The sequence below is a fragment of the Ornithodoros turicata genome, unplaced genomic scaffold, assembly GCF_037126465.1.
Source record: "Ornithodoros turicata isolate Travis unplaced genomic scaffold, ASM3712646v1 Chromosome48, whole genome shotgun sequence".
Lineage (NCBI taxonomy): Eukaryota > Metazoa > Arthropoda > Arachnida > Ixodida > Argasidae > Ornithodoros > Ornithodoros turicata.
Window position 1 is genome coordinate 888,479 of NW_026999378.1, and position 22,985 is coordinate 911,463.

The 22,985-nt window shown below is 45.5% G+C and overlaps 1 protein-coding gene across 1 annotated transcript in view; it reads right to left on the reverse strand.

The window, feature by feature from the left end:
* LOC135374227 (ATP-binding cassette sub-family A member 7-like) overlaps positions 1–22,985 on the reverse strand; it is a 184,035-nt gene that overhangs the window by 34,271 nt on the left and 126,779 nt on the right. Inside the window, exons 21-23 of the mRNA XM_064607232.1 lie at positions 10,976–11,436; positions 6,751–6,938; positions 2,957–3,130 (exon numbers count right to left, since the gene is read on the reverse strand). Of these exons, the coding sequence (XP_064463302.1) occupies positions 2,957–3,130; positions 6,751–6,938; positions 10,976–11,436 (823 nt within the window). The remainder of the gene's footprint in view (positions 1–2,956; positions 3,131–6,750; positions 6,939–10,975; positions 11,437–22,985) is intronic.

Consider the following 22,985-nt stretch of genomic DNA (forward strand, 5'->3'; position numbering starts at 1 on the left):
TTTATGATAGTTAAAATGATAGATTATTCTCCTCCTCTGTTGTTTTGATTAACCAATGTAGTGTTATAGATTTTATTTCCTCTTGTGTTCGTGTCCCATGGTCTTCCAGGTTCTCTGCTGTCCACATACATATATCGGCTCTTGTAATTAAAGCTCCACTATGGTGGTCACGTATAATAATGTTAGACTTTTTATAATAAAACTTTTAATTTTGACTGTAATCATATTGATTAAAAATATATTTTTTGATTAAATGTGTCATAACGGAATACTAGCTGTTGTGTATGAAGTTACGTACATCTGTCAGAACTTTGTAATTAAAACTCCGCCATGGTGGTCATGTTAGACTTTTTGTAATAAAACTTTTAATTTGGTAGTAATCGTATTGATTAAAAATATCTTCTTTTATCAAAAATGTGCTACTCCTTCTGCTTAATTGAAAACTTGCGTGATTATCACTAATAAAATACCCCTTCAATGCTATTGCATCAGATTTTTTGGCTGAGTTTTTCTCCTTCACACGGAGTCATAACATAATTCCTAACACTAATGATTTTAATAAATATATTTTCACTGGTACTTTTGTGTATGGCTATCCTTTGCATGTAAATCGCCTACTGCACACCTGCTGTAGCGGGGAAAAAATTGCGATTGAAATCGACACAGATTGAAAAATGATGAAAGAAGTCGGTCCAGGCTGAAAAATGTGAGCAAGTAAGCGCTCACGCAACCCTCGGGCCACGCTCCGCCCACCACGGCAGCCCTCCACCCGAGCGCCGCCTGTCGCTCACTGGAAAAAAGTTGCGAAAGAAGTCGGCGCAGATTGAAAAATGACGAAAGAAGTTGGCTCAGGCTGAAAAATGTGAGAGGGCAAACGCGCACGCAGCCCTCCCCTCGCCGATAAGCGCGCGGACAACCCTCCGCACAGGCGCCGCGCAGGGAAAATACGCTGAGGGCTCAGGGGCAGGGGCGCAGTAGTTTAACATGGCCGTAGTTTAACACCGTCCCTATACTACTCACGTGGTTCTGAGTTCACACTCCAAGTTTTTATTTTTCGAGCGCATACAGAGGATTTCAATTGCATACCCAATGGTACAACAGCCGTATTTTGAGAAAGGACGCATAATACAGTGGGCGGACTTGTTTATTCCACTATTTATCGTGACGGAGTAGCATAGCTGGCGTATAATTAATGGGCGGAAGTGTGTGTAAATGTCATGTACGCGGCGCATTAATGGCCACCTTTTGTCCCCATATGGGGTAGGCTTAGAGGATGTGTGATATTACTCATATTAAATGCAGATGACGCGGATTCGAAAATATTCTGGAGAAGCTATTCTATGTTTTCTATCAAATGCTTAAAATTGTGCTTTCCCTGTAGAAACACGGTGAAAATAGACAAGTACCCGCCTACGGGAGACAAAGGAGAGCCTCGCCCCAATGCTTTCAAAAATGAAGTGACTCAATAAAGTACTCCTGTTCACATGTGATTTTGCATTCCTGTCCTTTAATACTTCAGAGCAAATTGAATTAAATTTGAGGCCAAGGCAACCGCAGATAACGTAGTTCGTGCAAGGCGGGGGGGGGGGGGAGTAATCGAAAGAAAAGTCAATGACTTTCAATGTCTGTCAAAGCGTGTGAAATGTCAAAAGGAAAGTCTGTCCCAAATGACCATTAGTTGTCCAAAGCAATTCCGAAGGATTTTCCATGTAAAACCTATAGAGTTCCAATATCATGTCTATTGACTCTTTTGACTTATTTCTATAGAATTTCTATAGCATGGACAAACATTTTTCCATAAAGGAATGAAGCATCACAGCACGCACGAAAATGTGACTGACGTTTTAGAGCACCCACCCTGTATATTTAGAAAAGCATCTAGCTCATCAATACAAAAGCGAAATTTCAACATAACCGTATATAGAGATGGGACGGATCCAGAATTTTGCGAATCCGAATCCAAGGGAGGTCCTGCGAATTGGCGAATCTTTCGAATCCTTTCTTAAGAAAACTGGTTAAAAAGCCAAGGGAAAAAACACTTCTACTGAAAAGTGTTCTCAAACAGAATTTGAGACATTTGTTTACTGAAAAATAAAGGAATGGTTCACTTTCACGAGAACACATACTCATATACTTCTGAAATGTAATGTATTTAACATGTTGTTCATAGACTATATCAAATATATAAGGTGTCGAGTCTGATTCTTTTTCATCAAACTAAGAAACAATCAAAAGCAAAACCATGTTTCTTTTAAACTTGTAATGTAAGATCTCCTGCCTGAACGCTCAGTCCAGAGTAATGTGAAGAAAAAAACAAAAACACGGATGGAAGTTTTAAACTAATGGGCCGAGAGCCCGCAAGGGGCCGGTAGGCCATTAGCAGCGCGCGCCCTGGGAGGGCATGCCGGGAAATGCAGTGCAAAACGGCAGCGTACGCCACACAACGTCTTACACCAGAACGACGGCGGCGGCGATCGGAGACGGTAGCAAATCACGGCCGTTTTGCGAGCGCGCTGCTCCCTGGAACTTTTTTAAATGGCCTTTTAGCTTTTCGGCGGACCGTGGACGGTCCCTCTGCGGTAGGCTGTAAAACTGGCACAGTAAAAAAAACATAAGAAAAGAAGCTGGATGGAAAGTAGCTATGATGGATTGCCCACCCCGGGTGATAGATAACCAGATACTGTTTAAACAGAACTTCCCAAAGTGACACGGGAAGTTCTGTTTAGAACTTCCCGTAGAATGACGTAGTTCTCCCTCTCGACTCGTTGAAAGAGGACGGGACCTTTTTGGAGACAATATGCAAAATGCTCAAAATAGGCAGATCCATCCCATCTTCAACACATGAATAGAGCGAACCAAGGTATGTGGTGAAGCTCTCTTTTAGCGGTGTACATGCAACATGCATCTGTGCCATGTTCTAATATTTCTGGTCGATCTGGTATAAAAATAAACTTACTTCCTCGAACATAGTATTACCGATATACCCGCGTGGACCTTCATTGCGTTCACATGGGATAGAATTTTCTTGCGTGCAGCCGCATCTACATTAGCTGTTGGTTCATCCAAAAGCAGGAGCTGGGGAAGACCGATCATGGCGACCGCCACGGCGAGCTTTCGTTGATTCCCGACACTGGAAGAGGGGAACATTATCGTAGCCATTACACGAATCAAAGCATGGTGACTTCATCATTAAAAAAAAAAAATCCATACGTCTCCTTATAGCTGTATTCTGGAAATCGTTACAACATCGATCACTACACTCGTCGTCTGACACATGTCGAATCGTGTTGGGTGACACTTAAAAGGGTTGTGATAACTGTGGATCGTTACATCATTCACGTATTGTATTCCACGCGAGAACACTGAGAAAGAAATACTCTTAACATGATACCTAAGACTGCTGTTGCATACCAGTTACCACTCACAAAAGAAAGTAGAGGTAGATGCAAGGTAAATATAAATGGTAGCGAAGCTTGCATTGGCCACCACGTCTTCAAGGGCGGCCATGATAAAGACCGGCAGCGCCATCCATCCGTTGCGGGGCAAACTACAAATTCCGTCATAATAACGTCACCTGGTACGTCACCATTACGTATAGCGTGGGCAGGGCGCTCGCGCTGCGCGTTCCTTCCATCGCGATGTCGAGCCGCGCAATATCACAATCGCTGTTGAAAGCAAATCCAAGAGCAAAAACTCATGAACAATTTGTAAAGAGAGAAGAATCAACGCTAGCGATATGCGTTCAACAAAGGCCACAGGAGACAAGGTGGGGGCTTGCTTTCTTTTATCGCAGGCAAATTCGCCATGCCGTTGTAAACAGTATAAATGCCCACATGAGACAACTGATGTTCTAAGGCTGGAACACAGTGAGTTTTCACTGACTTCCATATTCCAGCGTAAATACTCACGACAGAATATTGTGCAAAATATCCAGTATTACAGTACATGCACTGAATAAGCACAAAAGGATAATGTACAAGGTCCAGCGAACACAGATGGGGCCCAGGACCTTAATGTCCAATGCATGCTGCTATAGCTGTCCTCATGCACATCTGGAACTTTCCACATATCTCTCGTACACAGTAGGTGGAAGTGAACATATTTGCACTTGAAGATCACATTATATCATATTTGCATACTGTTTGCGCTATGTCTGCCCATAGTTTTTGGTATTGTAACGAATGCTATGGGGGAATAAGAAGGGAAGTTCATTAGCTCACTTCAGAAGTCTGTGATACTTTATCTTGAAAAACAGCCGCAATAATATCAGCTTCCAGCAATGACAACTACAATTGCATACCATTTACCACTCACAAAAGAAAGTAGAGCTAGATGCAAGGTAAATATAAATGGTAGCGAAGCTTGCATTGGCCACCACATCTTCAAGGGCGGTCATGATAAAGACCGGCAGCGCCATCCATCCGTTGCGGGGCAAATTACAAATTCCGTCCTTGTTCAGTTTGTACACACCTGCTGATGACTACTACTACTTTGATTACAACAGCATCTTAGTATTAAATGCATGTCAAAGCATCGACAATGGCCTGTCCTGCTATTTTGCGCACATTTTGGCATGTGGTGTAGATTTTCAAGCTGCACAAGGTGCTTAGCCCTGAACATAACTGCGCATACATACTGGCGGTTATAATACTGCACACAACTACTGAACTCACCGCAGGATTCAAAATATAAAATTACGTGCTAGGGATCTTTGTACACACATATACATTTAATACATCAAAGAATAGGCAAACCGCTGAAGATTCAAAATAGGAAATGTATGCTAGGCATCTATGTACCCAGGTGAACACACATTATACCTTTAAATAGTACGCACAGACTACTGAACCCGACATGGCTGTCAAAATACAAATAACACAGTAAGGAGCTATGTGCAAAAGTGTACTTTGACAAAGCGTATGCTACACAGGGATGAAGGAACTACAAAAGATCATGTGTAATCTAGGTTACAACTGAAAGTACTGGATAGACAAGAGAACCATGCATATTCTTTTGCATGGAAAGAAAACTTTTGGTTACATCACAACAACGCGCAGAGATTACGAACTTAGTCTCGCTGCCTGCAGCAGTGCCTTCTGACGTAACGTACTACTTCGTACTTCCTGATTCCTTTGTCGTGCAAACTTGAACAGTCGTACCCTCCCATAAAAGTGGAATAGATCATCATACACCGACGAAGAACACAAACTCAATATCTTTGGCACAAGTGTGTCCAACACTTCACACAGCTTGGACCTGACCTCTTGGGAGGTGAGGAATGTCTTGATGTTGGCTTTGAAGGCTTCCTCACACGCACCCACAAACGTCACAAAGGCAGGAAGAGGAACAGACAGCTCCAAAGTCAGTACTGTCCACTTTCTTGACACTCAAATAAAGCAATAGCTGGCTACTGTCCTGAAATGTGGCATTCCTCCGAGGAATGTCCCAGGTTTGAAATTGAAAAGACGACGATGAAGAAGAAAAAGGGCTATGAACAGTCACAAAGTGCGCAGTCAACGTACGGCAAACCCGTAGCTAACATCGTGGAGAGGGACAGGAACCGAAAGCGTACTCGGCTCTGTCTATCAGCTACGCATTACTGGCAGACTGCGCGAATCGCTATATTAAAAACATGCATATTGCATTAGTATCATATTAGTATCACATTATTCGCGCCTCCAATAAAATTATTTTTGTTTACCTTCGTAGTTTGCCCCTCAACAACCACGCTCGCATGTGTACCATGAAGGGCGCAGGGTTGCTAACACAGATTTCGTATTTTGTTCCCGCCTTCGATACCATTTATATTTACCTCGGTAGATGCACTAAAGAGCTGCTGCCGGCATTCCAGCTCGTCCTGTAAATCTCAGAAGCTGGTATTAAAAATGTTGCACACTGGAGATGTACATCTATCCACGAAGACAATTCGTGAACATGAAAAGAAGCCGACAAGCCGCAGACTTCAGAAGGACCGTAGAAAAATCAGTGTTGAGAAACGAAACTATAGTCAGTGACAACGTAAGACATGCGCTAGAGCCCGCCTCCACACAAGAATCGCTCCGCGAGCGCGAATGTAGTGCGGCGCAGCGAAGTGGGGACTGAAGGGAGAGAGACCGACGGGAGGCAGGCACTACATTGCGAAGCGGGTGCGTCGTGCAAAAGCTGGTAGCCAATCGCAGAAGCCTTCCACGGTTGAGTGGGCGTCCCAATTGTAGGAGTAAAGTTGACACTATCTATTGAAAAGAAAACAAATAATGAAAAGAAGGAGTGAACTTGCGGAGAAATAACGAATCTATGGAAGACGCGTTTTAATCTGTGGTTTGTTGTCTGCCTGCTGCATCAACCACAATGTCACGCGTGATAACAACGGTAGGTAGTTCTCGCTAAGGAACGGTACCGTCATGTTATACGTAAAGTTTGTCTGCCTTACGCACAGGAAGGACAAGGAGCACAGTGCCGCCTCATGCGTCGGAGATGAGCTCGAACTTGCGGAAACAAAACCAAAAGGAACGTATCCTGTGACCATTATCCCAACTACCCTGATTTTGGGTTGTATTTTTTTTCTTTTAATCTTTATCCTGGACGCTTTTATAATTCAAAAGTTAATTGACGACTTTTGATTCGACGGTTGAGCAACAGATGGCCAAGAGATGATAGATGTGAAAACAGGATGTCTATAGCCCTTATAGTTCATGAAAATTATGTATATAAAAAAAGAAGACACCTGTATATGGATCAGTGCATACTCACCTGTAAAGACTGGCCACATCGTCTGCATATTCCGCGAAGCCTAGCAACCTTGCCATGCTAGTCGCTAAGGCAGGTATATCCTCTTCAGGAACACCACGAAGGCGTGCAAAGAGCCATAGGTTTTCGTAGCCACTTAACTGCTCCAGAAAGCCTCCCTTTTCAACGCAGTATCCCACGTGTGTTTGCCACTGTTTCAGAGAAGGCAGTTAATGAGTGCGGACATACATATACGATTTACATGTTGAGCCTTAGTGACCAGTACAAGAATGATTTTGGGACGGAACGATTATCCACAATCTCAATGGCACGTATCAATGTTCTATTCAAGTGTGTAGTATCGACATGTTCTACGTTGACTTCTGTAGACTCCAATGAAACAAGTATAAAAAGGGGAGTAATTCCAGATTGTTCTCGATACTGCAGTTGCTCCCCATTTGAGTCCTCTTAAATACCGAAATTTATTCCCCAGGACTGCCAACAGTCAGTGAGCTTCGCAAGTGGTTTCCTGAATGCGAGTCTACATAAATACGGGGAACCGGTCCACTCGTCACAATCCCACTCGTCACCGGAAGACTCGTCACAGGATAATTGGTCACACCGGCCCTCCGGTACGAGGTCCTTTTGTCACCGGAACACTTGTCAAGGGGGGCGGTTCGTCACCGGAACACTGGTTGCAAGGTTGACCCCGTTCCAAAGGGAATGCGTTTCATCGTGTTTTACCAAAGGGATTAGTCCAGTGCCCGACCCGCACTTCCGCGAACCCGGATTCCGAAGACCGCTGTAGTTCATGTAGAATATGCACCCGTCGAGAGTGATCAAGGTTAGGTCAAAGGAGCCTTTTACTATTTCACACGTTGGGGAGTACGGTGCGGTGAGCAGGTGGCAGGTTCACTGTGACGATTATTCCAGAGTGATGGCAGTTCCTCGTACGAGATGCCCTGTGACGAGTTGGCCTCCTTGACGAGTACACCTATGACCAGTTGGCCTGTGACGACCGGGCTTGTGACGAGTTCTCCTAAACCCACAGATACGAGGGGTGTTCAAGTCAAACCGGGACTTTTCATTTTTCGCGAAAGTAAAATGAATTTACAGACGAGAAATTATTTTATTTTTCAACGTAATCTCCAGCTGCACTTGTCCCAGCGTTTCACGAGGGCTTGGATGTCAGCAGCCTAGAAATTCTCACCGGCACGTAGCAGCCATGATTGGACCGCATTCTTAACCTCGTCGTCGCAGCTGAAGTGGCCCGAAGAGATGGAAATCGTTGGGGGCGAGGCCTGGACTGGAAGGGGAATGCGGCAGCAACTTCCAGCCAGGTTCCTGTAATGTGCGTGTCGTGAGATGCGCGCTGTGCGTGCGTGCATTGTCCTGTAGGAGGAGGACTCCTTTGGTGATGAAGCTCGGCCGCTTTTGCTTCAGCGCCTTATGCACATCCCTGAGAACCTGGCAGTAATATGCACTATTGATGGTGGTACCACTGTGCAGAAAATCAACATGAACGCCAGCCTTGTCCCAGAAAACCGTGGCCTTGACCTTACCCGCAGGGTGCTTCGGAACTTGGGAGCTGGCGAGCCCGGATGCTTTCACTGTTTTGATGCGCGTTGAGACTGAGGAGTGAAATTGTGCACCCACGTTTCATCGCACGTGATGATCCGATCAAGGAACGGCTGTCCTTCAGTGTCGAAACGGTATCTTAGCTCTTGGGAAATTTTCAGTCTTCTCTGCCGGTCAAACACGGAGAGCTGCCTCGGGACCCAATGGGCACTGACTTTCCAAAACTCGACGTGTTCATGAATGATAGTGTTCAACGTTCCCAGAGAAAGGTCCGTCTTTCGAGCCAGTCCGAGACATGTTATCCGTCGGTCCTTGAGGATCAGGCGCTCCACAAGTTGGATGTTCTCAGGAACTCTGACACTGGGCCCTGAGCCGCCCCAGCCGGGATCGTCCTGCACTGATGTACGGCCGTCTCGGAACCGTTTGCACCACTCAAACGCTTTGCTGCGGCTAAGTGCATCCTGGCCATACTGACAGTGAAGTCTTCTTTTGGATTTTAGATGACTTTACGTCTTCATTCACGAGAAACTTCATGACAATTCGCTGTTCGACGTGCGCGGTCACCTCGTTGTCGGCCATCTTGTCCAGCACGTGTCTTCTGCTTTGCACAAACTTTGGACCACCACGTGGTGAACGCTGAGGCCTGTCGCGTGTGAAAATTATGAAAAAGTAGTAGCGCGCTCCATTTGTACACTCAGGACACAGAAAGTCTCGGTTTGACTTGAATACCCCTCGTATGCGCTCTTCGTGAATTGTATGGATTCTATGCTATGCAAATTACCTAAGTTGACAATTCCCCATCGACACAGAGAAGAAAGAATTCGCGGTTATTTGTTAGTAAATTGTGCCCTATGAATGTCGCAAGATTTTATATCACGCGACATTGACGGCTTCAGTATCTTCATTCGTGCACATAAATTATGTACCTAAGACTGTTACAAGAGCGCGTGAAATCCAGTTAAGCCTCAACTCTGGCATTCTGGTATTCAGATTTAAGATTCAGATTTTATTTATGCACAATAAAGAATGTATACACAAGGTAACAACTGGATTGCGAGGTCAAAGCCTGTAAATGCAATCCATCTAACACAACACACAAAAGTGGGATAATACCCAGTACAGCCTTGTGCGATAGAATTATATTCCAGAATACACAGTATATTTAAACGTATAGTGACCTGATGTCAAACAAATCGGTAACTTAGATCGGTAGATCGAGAACAAAACTAACAATACTCACAAATTAGTAAGTGTACATACTATAGTACCAACTAACTTTGCTCAGAACAACAGCCCGGTTACAATAAGCAACAATTCAAACATTTAAAAATGTTCTGTGTCTGATAGGTTTTGCAACAAATATCTTCTAAGGCTACTTCACATAGAGTTAAAAATTAGCATAACAGGCAAGGAATTCCAAGCCTTCCCACCGTAGAACTGAAGCGTAAATTTCCTATAATTCGTTCGTGGTTTTGGTAATTTCACGGTCCAAAGATCGCGTCTCAAAGCATAGCAAGAAGAGTAGCAATAAAAATAAGCTTTGTGAGTGACATCAGTTTCGTGCAGAAGTTTGTGTACAAGGCAGCATATCTTATATTTTCTAAGGGAAAAGACATCCATTATTGCGAGAGAATTAAACGCATACGATTGTCGTGCTAGGCGGAACATGCAAGATAAAACGCAACGCTTTTTTTGTTTTTGTTTTTTGCGCGAGGTATAGCGGCTTTAAGGCCGTGTTGTATGTTAAACCGTAAACTTCTAGCGCGTAATTTATATGTGAATGAACGACCGCGTAGTAGATGTCAGTAAGTACTTTTGTTGAGAATGGAGACTGTGCCCTGCTTAGCCGCATATATCCCTGAGTATATCTTATTTCTCACAGAGAGGACGTGTGGGTGCCAACTAAGATGCTCTTCCAATATGACTCCCAAAATTTCGAAGATCGTACTCTGGGAAGGACCTTTGTTGAGAAAAAAAAAAGACTATGCAAATCTAACTGGACGCGACTTTGAGCGGGGCGAAACAGAACATAACTAGATTTAGTGAAATTTTGAAGAAGTTTGTTGTCAGAGAGCCACATTACAAGTTCGCTGAGAACCTCGTTGGCTTTTACAAACAATTCATCAATTGTAGGAACCTCTACAAAGATATTTGTACCATCACCATATAAAAGACTTCTCTCCGAAAAGTACCCGGGAAGGTTATTCATGTAAGCTCAGAAAAGAAAGGGCCTAATAATAGAACCCTGTGGAACGCCGACTGAACAAGGACTGATTTGGTACCACCACCATCTACAAACTGCTCCCTGTCACTTAGGTAGCTTGCAATCAGTCGTAGTGCCACACTACGTACACCGTAATTTTCATGTTTAAGCAGTAACCTATTGTGGTCAATCAGGTCGAACGCCTTCGACGTATCTAGGAATATTCCCATAGTAAGTAAATTATAATCCAGATTCCGTTTAATGTTTTCAGTAACGTTACAGCCAATACTGTTGATTTCCCCTTTCTAAAACCAAACTGGTGTGGGCTAACATTACAGCTCTTTTTATCACTGTATTTAGTGGCTGATGTGGTTTAGGTGTTTTGTAACAATGTATTTAGTGGTTGGAAGGGCTAAAATGCTCCTCAGTGCGAGATCATGGCAAGACAAGGCAAAGCCTGACACCAACCTGTTGTTGATCCTTGCTCAAAGCGATGTCTGCCATGAAGGCGTCCCCACTTGACGGATTCACGAGCCCTGACAGCATCTGCAGCACTGTCGTCTTCCCGGCATTTGCACCTCCCAGCACGCAGAGACATTGGTTAGGGCGCACCGCAACGGAAAGCCCGTTCACAGCAGCGAGGTCATCGTACTTTTTTCGTAGTCGGTACGTCACTAGACCGTAGTCGTCATAGACTGATTTAGCGTACAGTTGCTCTACTAGGGCATACTCAGATTCCGCCTGGCTGTCGGTGAATGTTACGTTCTGTCCTACAGTGTCCCATACCGCTCCACTGGCGTACATCCTGGATAAAAATAGTAGCAGCACTATGCCGAGAAGGGACATCATCAGGAGTTCGCCCCCGATGCCATAGTGAAAATGGAACGGATCCACCAGAACCTCTTGTCCGGTCTTATTCGCCACCAGCTCTGTGGCAAGAAACACGGTATGTACAATCAGTGCCGCTGCATAGTGGCCGGGGAGGAATTTTCCAAGCACCCACATCCCCCAAAATGTGTTATGCCCCCAAAATCCCGACCACGAAAGTCAAAAACACAACTAGCAATATTTATTGGCGTCAGCCCGCCCCACGAGACACCAACGCCGCCAACATGTAAATCCTGGGAGCATCCCCTGGGCTGGGGTACAGCGACTCGCTCCTTCATATCGATGCTCAATATTACGATAACTTGTATATTACGATCGAGCCCCAACTGTTTCCCGTCACGTTACTAATTCAAATGCAGGTAAACTGAATGCGCTCGCTAGCTTATAGCGATACAATTATCTCAGCCCGCTGGTGGAGCTCTCGAGAGTTAGGGTGCGGAATGTTTTACTCATCAATTACCGTACCGTGAACATCAGTGATGTTCCTACTATGGGGCGCGGAAAAGTGAGTGAAGTGTTGTGAAGCGTCAACCCGAAACGAGCACGTAACTGTCAAGTCTGTAAGAAATACGTCTGCAGCTATATGGATGCGGATACACCTACATGAAAATGCTCCAGTCATGGCTTTCAAAGGATGATCTCAGAGACCACAACCATCTGAAAACGCATACAACTGTATTCTTCGTCGTTGATAGCGCAATAGTATACACGAAATACCTTGCCCTAAAAGCTGTGGTTATTAAACGTAGGAATTGCATCAACAAGAGCTGCCTGCCTTCCCACAACCTGTACTTTCAACAACGACAATCGGCAACGTCTCCTTAAAAATTCACCTGAGAGTTTCCAAAGAAAGAAAATGCAACTGTGGTAGCCTATCTGCTCCCTGTCAATATGACATCACTCGCCGCTGATTCAAGATGTCGGTTTCAGGTTTAGCTGCGTCATTTCTTCTGTGCCCCGTGAAGCGCTTCACATTCTGGTAAAAACGGGCATGAAAAGGTTACCCCGCTCATGCTAAAATAAATATTGCATATTTTTGATGCCGCATGTAATGTTCGTTCAACAGCTTGGAGTATTCGACTTTTTTTTAAGTCAACTAGTGCGCGTACGGAATTGCACCCAATAGGAAGTTCTTCACAGCCTGAAGTATAACCTTTGAAAATTGTACGCTTGCAGTGGATAGGGTTCTATTCGTAGCTGAGCAAAAATGAACGCTTCGCGTTATAAACCTTCATCGTACTTCGTCCTCGTTTCGCTCTTCGTGTCGACGATGACGAGATCTGGTTCATATACGTGTGTCGGGTAGCACGTCAACTCTAAAATTAAAGCGGGATTTTAAGAAATGTTACGTAAAGATACACGCTACATGGCTCACGATTCGCAACGAGCATGGCACCCAAAGGAAACTGGTTGCCATATGACATCTGCACCATTGGTGGGACGCCACCTAGATACAGAAGGTCTGCTTACCTCCTTTCACTCCTTCGCGCGTAGACATAATACTAAGTAACGGGATAGCAATCGCAGAACCAGTTTATTTGGAGACCAGGAAGGACTGACCCGAGCGCTCCAGAGATCATCCTCAACCTCTTCAAATGCGTTCTTTAACTACCACCAGCCTCGGGAAGGCCATGTCCTTATGGCTGTGACGGTATGGTGTAGAGTTTCATGCGGAGGGCATGGGTGGTTATCAGAGGGGACCGCCGGGAGGACGGGACAGTTGTGTCATCGTCCTGGTAATTCAGGTCGGAAATGCGGCGAATGACCTTGTAGGGCACGATGTATCTCGGCAGAACTTCTCAGCACGGCCGACTTGGCGAACGGGAGTACAGAGGAGAACAAGGTCCGCAGATGCGAAAGATACGCTTCGATGTTAATCGTTGTAGCGAACGCATTGGTCATCCTGAGAGGAAGAGGTTTGGCACATGGCAAGTTGTCGTGCTTCCTCAGTTTTACTGATGGCTCCAGCGGAGAGTGGATCCAGCTTGAGGTTCTCTGGTTGGGGGAGAAGGGTATAGAGTAAAGTAGTAGAGTGTCGGCCGTACAGGAGAAAAAAAAAGGTGAAAACCAAGTGGTGGATTGACGGGCTGCTTTGTATGCGTATCTCACAAATAGAAGGATGGTGTCCTAGTTTAGATGGTGCGATTCAGACGTTCCGTCAAGCCCTTAGTCTGATTATGGTAGTTCGATGAACGGTATTGCTGAGGGACAGGACACTCTTGACAACATGGGAAACAAACTGTGCACCGCGGCCACTCAGAAGAGTACGTGGCGTTCCATGATGTAAGATAACGGCCTGGAGCAGGAACGAGGCCACTTCAGTGGCGGTGCCAGACGGAACACTTTTAGTTTCGGCATACCGGGCAAAATGATAAATTAAGACAATAATCAATCGGTTTCCAGAAGATGATTCAGGGAAGGGGCCCAGTAAATCAATTCCAACCCGTTCGAATGGGGCTTCTGTGGGTGCCAGTGGTTGAAGAAAACCGGCATGGGCAGCAGTAGGGGTTTTCCTGATCTGGCAGGGCTTGCAGGACCGTATATACTTGTCGACTGCCTTATACGTGCCGGATCAGTAGGATCGTCCCCGCAGCCATCCATTTGTATATGTCCAAATGAGCAGATGTTGGGTCGTCGTGGCATGCAGAGATGACGTAGTGTCGCAGTCGTACTGGTACGGCTAGTAACAGAGGAGAACCGCAGTCGCGAAAATTATGCTTGTAGAGGACGCCATTAACAACTTGAGGCGAGTCAACCAGCATAAAGCGTGGTGATCGGTGACGACAAGAAATGGACGACCATACAGGTATGGCCTGAATTTCGATCTAGCACATCGACGGAAAGGCATTCTTCTTACGTGATTGGACAATTGCGCTCTAGTGACGAGAGAGACCGACTAGCGCAGGCGATTACGGGGGCTTTTCTGTTTCAAGATTGTAGTAGGACTGCACCAATACCATGTCCACTAGCATCGGTATGAATTTCTGTTGGCGCGTCTTGCTGAAAGTGACCGAGGACTGGAGGAGCGTTCAGGGCATGGTTCATTTCCATAAAGGCCTCTTCGTGCCCTGCATCCCAGGCAAAGGACTAGTCGTCGCGGAGCAGTTTCTGCATAGGAGCTGCAATGAATGCATCTCCCTTGATGAAACGGCGGAAGTAGGAACAAAGCCTCCTGAACGAACGCAGCTCTTTGGTGTTCTGAACTGCCCTTGTGTTGTCAGGATCAGGGTGAATGCCGTTTCTGTCGACCATGTGTCGAGGAACACGGAGCTTCTGACTGGCAAACTCACGCCTTTTCACGTTAGGTTGCAGACCTACTGAGCGAAAACAGTCGAAAATTTCACGGAAGTGGTGAATGTGGTCCTGCATGGTGCGAGAAAAAACGAGCACGTCATCCAAGTAGCATAAGCAAAAGGTCCATCGGAAGTTACGAAGTAGCGTCTCGTTATATGTTCAAAGGTTGCAGGTGCGCTATATCGCCAGGAGGGTATTTCACGTAATGCATAAAGGCCATCTGGGGTAACGAACGCTGTTTCTTCTCTGTCGCGCACGTCTACGGCTATTAGCCAGTTGCCGGATCGGAGATCCACAGAACAAAAATAACACGCTCCATGAAGGCACACTAAAGCGTCATCGATCCTCGAGAAAGGGTATTGATCTCTCACAGTGACACTATCCAGTTTCCGAATAATCGACGCAGAAACGCCAGCTGCAATCTTTCTTTCTGACAAAACAACGGGCGACGACCAAGGACTCGACGACTGCTGAATAATTCCTATTGCTAGCATGTCGGAGATATGATCGCGAATTACTTGTCGTTAGCCTCAGAAACGCAGTAAGGTCGACTGTGCGTAGGGTTTTCACTGGTAGTCATGAGCCGATGCTTGACGAAGTTGCAGTAGCCCAAAGGTCCACTGGTGATATCGATGATGTCCTCATATTCGCGTAGGAGTGAAGGGAGGACCTGGTGATGTTCAGATGTAAGTTCTGGGGACATGCATGACCGCAGAGAAGTCGGCTGCAGGCAGCTTGGTGCTTGTTGTGGTCGACGACTGGGAGTATCAGATGTTATCGTGTAACAAAGGGCAGACAAGAACAAAGTCAACATAGCGACCCGACGGCAGTTCCAGAAGACAGGACCTGATCTTCTTCTGTGAGGTCTGTCAGCCAAATAAGGGCTCATCCATCTACCAAGCGGAGTAAGCAGTTGGGAGCGCATAGGCGTTGTTGAACAATTAGTTCCTTGAAGATAAAAACTACTTCCTCGCCACACCGACCACTGCTACTGTCTTGAACATGCATGTATACTGCCAAGGACGCATTCCCAGGGACCCCGGTATGCTCCATTGCAACCGCAACGGATTCGTCAGGGGCTGTCGCGGCTGCAGCATAAATGAGAGAAAATGGGTCCGAATTCAGCTCCAGTTGGTCCGATCCACAGTATATAGGTAGCAGAAAGGAAATCATAACCGAGAATAATATCCGCGACGCAATCAGAAATCACCAATAATTGCACGTAGAGACTGTCCGCGATGGTGACACGAGCGGTGCAGAAACCAAGTGGCCAAAAAGCACTGATGTTGCCCATCCGACGATAGAGGCGTTAATTGGCTGGAGTGGTTATGTTTTAAGTCTTCATGCAAGAGATGCAGAAATACACGAAATTGTCGCACCGGTGTTCGATACAGCCTCGATAACGATACCATCACACAATAAAGACATATAGTTCCTAGACTCAGGAGGACTGCAAGAAAGAAGTGAAAGTGCAACCTCACGTCCCTCCTCGACGCAGGTTGCGCCTTTTAGTTTGATATCGCATACTTCGAGATGGTCTGGGTCAGAGGCGACACAAAACGACAGCGCGGCATACGGGGAGATGGCGATCATCGAGAGAATCGATCGTTGACGAAGTGGGAGCCCTCTGGTCGCCTGTAGATCCGTAGTCCAATCTCGTGTCATACGAAGTTTGCGCAGCGTAACGAAAAACGGCATTGTCGTAGGTCATGCTTTGACACTGCTGGGGACGACGGAAACGTTGCTCTTGCTGCCAGTGTTGAGGACTAGGCCGCCGGGGATACCAAGGGCGTTCGTGTTGCATGTCGAACTAGGGACCGTAACAGCGTCGGGCAACATGACCGGGCAACTGACAGTAAACGCAAATCAGGGGCTGTTTGTATGCAGGGCGCGTATACTGTACACCCGAAGGGGAACGTGAGGACTTAAAGGAACCCTGGGCAATAGGAGCCAACATTAGTGAATCTGGAGATGGTGTAGTTGGAATCGCAGCATACTTCCGCGTAGCTTGTCAGATTCTGTTCAGCTGGTGAGGGTGTATCCGGCGTTGCAACTGCAGATTTAAGCTCCCCTTGGATTAGCGACCTCAAGTGAGTGTCTGAGTTGACTGCTGCTGAGAGAACTGGGTATTGGACGAGTGGCCGTTCACAGTTCCCGTGTTCATAAGGGCGAGTTCTTCGCGCATGATGGCGCAGATGAGATTTACCAGCGCAGCATTGTCTATGGAAGTGCAGACGTGTCAAACAAATCCCGGTGATCGGGAGGATCCGTTGCCGTTGCAGGTCCTCACACCGTTTGCAAGCGGGGCTGAGCTCAGCAGCCGTAGCGAATTTGTGGAGCGCAACGGCACTGAAAGAGGTCTGCGATAGCCACTTGAGACGGTGATGGATCTTTGTGCTTCGCACATACAGGTGTCAACCTTACGGCAGGTCTGCAAAACATCAGCCATGTAGGACGTAAAAGGTTCTCCGAAAGCTTGGTTACGCGTTTGTAAATACTGCTTGCCCTTGAGACCATTTTCTTCGCTATTCCCGACGGCTTCCGTTAGGTGGCGTTTGAATGTACCGCATGAATCAAACAAAGGCTCGTTGTGTTCGTACCAGGTGAGTGGCGACAACGAGAGGTAAAATCGGATGTTGGATATTGGAGAGCATCACGCCAGTTGTTGTGGTTGCATATACGCTCAACGTGGAGAAGCTAGTCCTCCACATCCCGGGAGTCATCGCCAGAGAACGTTGGAGGATCTCGCAGGCGGAGGAGGAAACGGGGAGCCGGCGTAGTAGGAGGAGAGGCGCTTACTACTTCGGGCATCCTTGCGGGCAATCGTGTTCCAGATCGAAGTTCCACGGCGAAGGTAGAATCGAAGAGCACCTCCATCAGAATGTTTAGTAACGGGATGGCAGGCGCAGGACGCAGAACCTCTTTATTGGGAGACCAGGAAGGACTGACCCGAGCGGCTAGCGCTCGTTCTCCAGAGATCACCCTCAACCTCTGCAAAGTCCGCCAATCGCAGCATACGACTTTGAAACCCAGGGCTTCTGTGGCTACCAGTGTCTGCTCGTTCTATACCTACGGTCGCTTAAAGCAACGTCGTGATTGGGGGATTATTAATTGCTACTTTACGTCGCATAAGTGCAGAATCTTTGTCTCTGGGTTGTGTCGGCTGGGAGCGCGCCGACGTTGACTTCCTCCCCGCAAAGCGGAAACTTTTGTGGACTTGGCAATTGTTCAGTAAAGTAGTCGATCTTTGCAACATCTTTTTATTCTGAAAAACTATTTCTGTGTGGAGAGTGTCCCTTCGGCGTGACCTCGATTGGCAATTTAGCGAAGGCTCGCACATAATGATGCTTCGATATAACGGTTGAATTTTGCGTCCACACCTGCTGAACGGAAGTGATGCGCTACATATCAGTGGACATTGTCACGTTACTGCCGTTTACACACTATCGACGATCTACTAAAAGTTTCTCAGTAATTCAAAGTAGTAGTAGTAGTAATTCCACCTATCCAGAGCTCAGGTTAATTAGAAACTCGTTGTCGGTATGTAAACCTATGAGCGTTCTCACCTCCATTAACACACTACATTGCTACGGCGTTTTCAGTGTATCTGAGCACCGCGGAAGTTGCCAACGACGGAGATATCGGTGAACTTGTCACGTTCACGCACCAATCCTTGAATCCGGCGCACAAGATGTCGAAAGGCGCGACGCGGGAGCTGAGATTGCTTCTACCTTTGCTGGGAACGCCGGGAAATTCGCGAGCCTGAACCAATGAGCGCGCTTCACGAGTGACCATGGTGGGGAAGGGAGAACAGCGGCGTGGAGAACAAACTGAGAACAAGTGGAGCGGCGTGGAGAACAAGTGAATATTATAAAATCTATCAGCAAAATGTCAAAAGACACTCCCAAAGAGAGGTAATTGCACGGGCTGATGCAATGCAGATGCAATAATTATGAGGACGCCACGGTACGGATGGATACCTTCAAATGTAATTCTAACAGAGGCTGCGGAATACGAGAGGGGGAGAGCTATCGTATCAGGCGTCATGTGTCAGTTGGAACTTGTTGGTTTTTCTCTTCGGTTGCTGTGGCAGAGATCGAGCATTTCCTGTGCGTTACAGGAAAAACCGTTACAGGTTTTTAATGAGTTTTCAAGCCAACCTGATTATAATGATTCATGTGAAACGCATTGCCGATATTTCGGAAGAGTTTTGACGCTATAAGGGCGACACGGCGTACGAAGAACCGGACGACGAAGCACCAAACGCACTACCCATAATGCTTGTTCTTACAGGGATAAGTGCTTACCTTCATGTTTCGATCACTATTAATTCGGTGTTTTATTTCAGGAGCTAGAGGGATCGGGTGTACACTGTTTCACAGCGCTAAAAATAAATAACTTAAAAACAACTGCTGCCACCAAAATCCATGCGCTGAAATAAACTGCTAAAGAATCCACACTTTCAAACTAAATCATAGTTAGGCTTATATGTACTCCGTGTTGTGGTACACTAGTTGAGCAACACAGTGTTTTATGTGGGTGCCTGCAAAAGGTTAGTACATTTTGCGATGTTTTGCCTCATATTTATCGTGTTTCTTCAAATTTATAGCTCGTATCCTTGAAATACTGGCAAAATGAAATGAACAATAAATGGCAGAAGGGGGCATGGGTGACTGGTACTTGGTACTTCCGGTACATAGACGCGGACGCAGTGAGTCTTTTCTGCTCATCTTGTCGACCAATCACAGAGGGCTTAATTCGGGTGTTCTATTTCATTTGATTTATTGTACAAAGGCTATGTTTGAGATTTTATTTTTCCACCCTGGATATGTGCAAGATTGATTTGGGCATATTTATTTCGAGGGTTCTATTGTTAAAGAACTGATTTTTCAGGATTTAGTTTTTCCATGGTGTGTTTCAGCGTACATATCCCTCCCCCCATTCTAGGCACAGTGAGTGATTACACGTATGCTAGTTAGTACGTGGGAGATGTATCGATTCTTGCTTTATACTCGGTGTATGCTCATAGGAGAATAAACAATACTTATTTCAACTATTTTATTTATTTCAACAGTATGTGCTTTTTTAGGCATTGCTTTCGGTCACGCATTCTGCTAAGTGGTCGGATCCGAGACCATTAGCAGAGGGTACCACTCTATAAATTCAAAGGTGGGACCACCATGAAATTGGTTCCACTTTTAACTGGTCCCAGTCAGAGAGGCTCCACATTCCAAGTGGTTCCTGTCCAATACTCCTAATTAAAACTGTAGTTAGATATTCGGAATTTGGTATCGGGACACAGTCTACCGCGGGAGGGAAAGCGCATTTCGAAACCCTGACCCATACAGAAGCGCGGCGGCGGCGGCAGAAAACCTTGAAAACCCGATGCGCCGCGTTGGCGTAGGATGCTGCTGACATGATGGCGGCTGTAGGCGGTATTACGTTTTGTGGTGTTGAGAGCGCTTAGACTAAGTGGGACGGATGGGATGAGTGAAAAGAAACAGATAGATTTGGCTTGCTGGTTGACATGCCTTCAGATTACACGTTAAGTAACGCGCAAGTTCTTCGAACATTTATGCACCTTGTGTCTGAAAGCGTGAGTCTGCAGAGAGTCGATGTTTTCAGTGTATGTAAGCGATGTTGTGCTGCTACTTGGGTGGCCGTTGGCATTAATACACCGCAAGAAAGTTGAAAATGTTGGAAGGCAAAAGTGGGAAAGAAGCTGAAAATATGTCCTTGCGGCGTGTAAAGGAGTTTGAAGCAGTGAATTTAAGCAAAGGCGCCGTAAGTCTGTGCATAATGCATGCACAAAGGCGGTGTGTGAGTGTGTGTACATACCTATGGCCGTTCTGACCTGTAGTAGGGCTTCCGACGTTTTCAAGTTATATTCCTTTTGCCTTCCTATTTTTTCTCGCAGTGAAAGTGTCGTGTAGTGGTCTTGAGCATCAAATCCAAATAATGTGCATCCAGTCTAGTTCATGATTGAAACGTGATTGAAATTCAGGACGATACTTGGTTTAACTCGGATTCTTCAGACTCTGGGGTGGAATCGGGTATAACACGTTATCAGACTGTATTTATGGTGCATTTCAGTGCACTTCATATATCTTTGTGAAGAATGTTTATAAGATCTTATGACTTCAATGTTGATACTGCTTGCTTTTGTGGTTGCATGTTGGCAACAATTCAAGTACACTTGCCTTCCATCACTAAATGTTGTGCATAAACGTACGTAGTACGACAAACAACGTACGGAGGTTTTTTATTGCTATATTCTGTTTTTGTTCAATGTGTCTGTCTGCTAACAAGTAATCGTCGCATGAACGTGAGAAAACACTATGCATGATATAGACAGGCGTACCTAAAGATAACAACTGCACCAAAACAGCAACAGACACAAACTGAAACGAATGAAAAGCATACTTCTGCAAAAGCTACCTGTCAAAGCAAAAACCACACTGAAGTCAGTATCACTGCATTAGTCACCTTGTGATGAGGAATGGCATTCACATTGTTTGTTTTCTGGAGAGAGAAGGGACGCTTTGACCAATTGGGACATTTAAGATATAGCTATATCTCACGCATTTATTCCCGAAACGTTCGTTTTCTTATTTCGAACTGCACGAGCAAAACACAAGTTTTAGTTACGTCACTTGTTTTGGATGAGTTCATTACTAGGCAGCACACTAGGACATTACTTTGGTAACTTTGTGACTTAGGAAATGTCCACATTGCACGTTCCATGAGGAATGTTGAAATCGTGATCTGTGGTGTTAATTATAGTCTGATTTTATTTTTCACTGTGTATCTCATGTTTGTGATGGTCTCTGTCTCATGGTCACTCTCATCTCTGCTCATAACTGTGATGATAATGGACAAAGGGACAAAGTGGTTGTCACCACAGGACAAAAAATCATTAGTTTCACCTGTCAACTGTTTATGCAATACCTCATGCACATACAAGATTCACCACGGAATTGTTGATTGGAGACAACCATTGGTTATTACCAGTCGTAACTAGTATTGTAGCTCCAGAAGAACATGTCTAACATTTGTGTTTGTATTTGTATTTGACGTGGTTATGTGATGCCTACAACTTACTTTTCATGTTTCGCTGCGGCCACGCTAGTTGGGTCTTACCAGGAGCCCTCTGTTTTGTCAAGTAACACATGACGTGTTGCTCTTGTCATACAATGGTCTCTAGAAGGGGTTTCTAGCAAACATAAAAACTTGCTAACTTACCCAACCAAGATGGGAAGGTCTCTAGGTTTACTGATCACGAAAAGGGAGTGGGTTAACTAAAAAAAAACAGTGTCAGTGTTTGCACCCACTTGACCCAATCATGTTCATACCCACACCATCACATGCCGTATGTATGTGTAAGCTAAATTAAGCTTTAAGTGCAACATGTTGCTCGCAAATGCAAAGGCATTGCAGCTCTGTAAGACAGTAACATGCACTGCCAGGCTAATAAAAGTGACAATTTATTCATGTTAGTCGTTTAATACTGCAATGTTGCACAGCAGTGTCGTTTCCTCAAATCCCCACATGCTGCAGGTTGAATTACTTGCTTGGCCTTCATGCATGCCGTTGTACTTGGACGGCATCAGTGAAGTCTAATTCCATGTAGCGCAAAAGCATTCTTCTGTCTTCCTGTATTTCACTGTCTTCCCCGTGTTTTGCAGCAAATATTTCAGTTTGCTGTGCGCAACACAACATATCTATTATGGTGGCACTGTATTACTAGGGTTACAACTTTTTGTTTTAAAATTGTATGATATTATTTGAAAAATTGTTTTTTCTGAGCCTAGAGCATGGTTTTGATGTATTTCAGGTCCCACTCACTGTTGTAACATTCAGATTGTAAGGGCAAACTCGAAGAACAAACTGCCTCAACAACACAAAGACATCTATTGGTTAGTCGTATAAGGTCACCAAGGGGGGAGGGGGTTATCTTTATTATATAAAAACATAGGAGGGAAAGGTTAGCCTGCGCTACGGCGGCTTGCTATTCCCAGAAAAGAAAAGGGAAAAAGAAAGACAAGCAAAAAGAAAAACAAACCACCAAGGGCAATGTGATGAACATGTACAGTACAATGGCTATCAGGTACCAATTATGTTGGTGAGCTTGAGGACATGTCTTGAAGCGGGCCATCGTTGCACAAGCAAGTGTAAATATGATGAAAGAAGGAAGTCACTGAAAAGGTTAGCCAGCTGTAGGACTCGAACCCGCATCCACATCTGTTCCAGCCTCAGAACGTCAATCAATCGTCTCATGGTTAAGAGTAAATATATT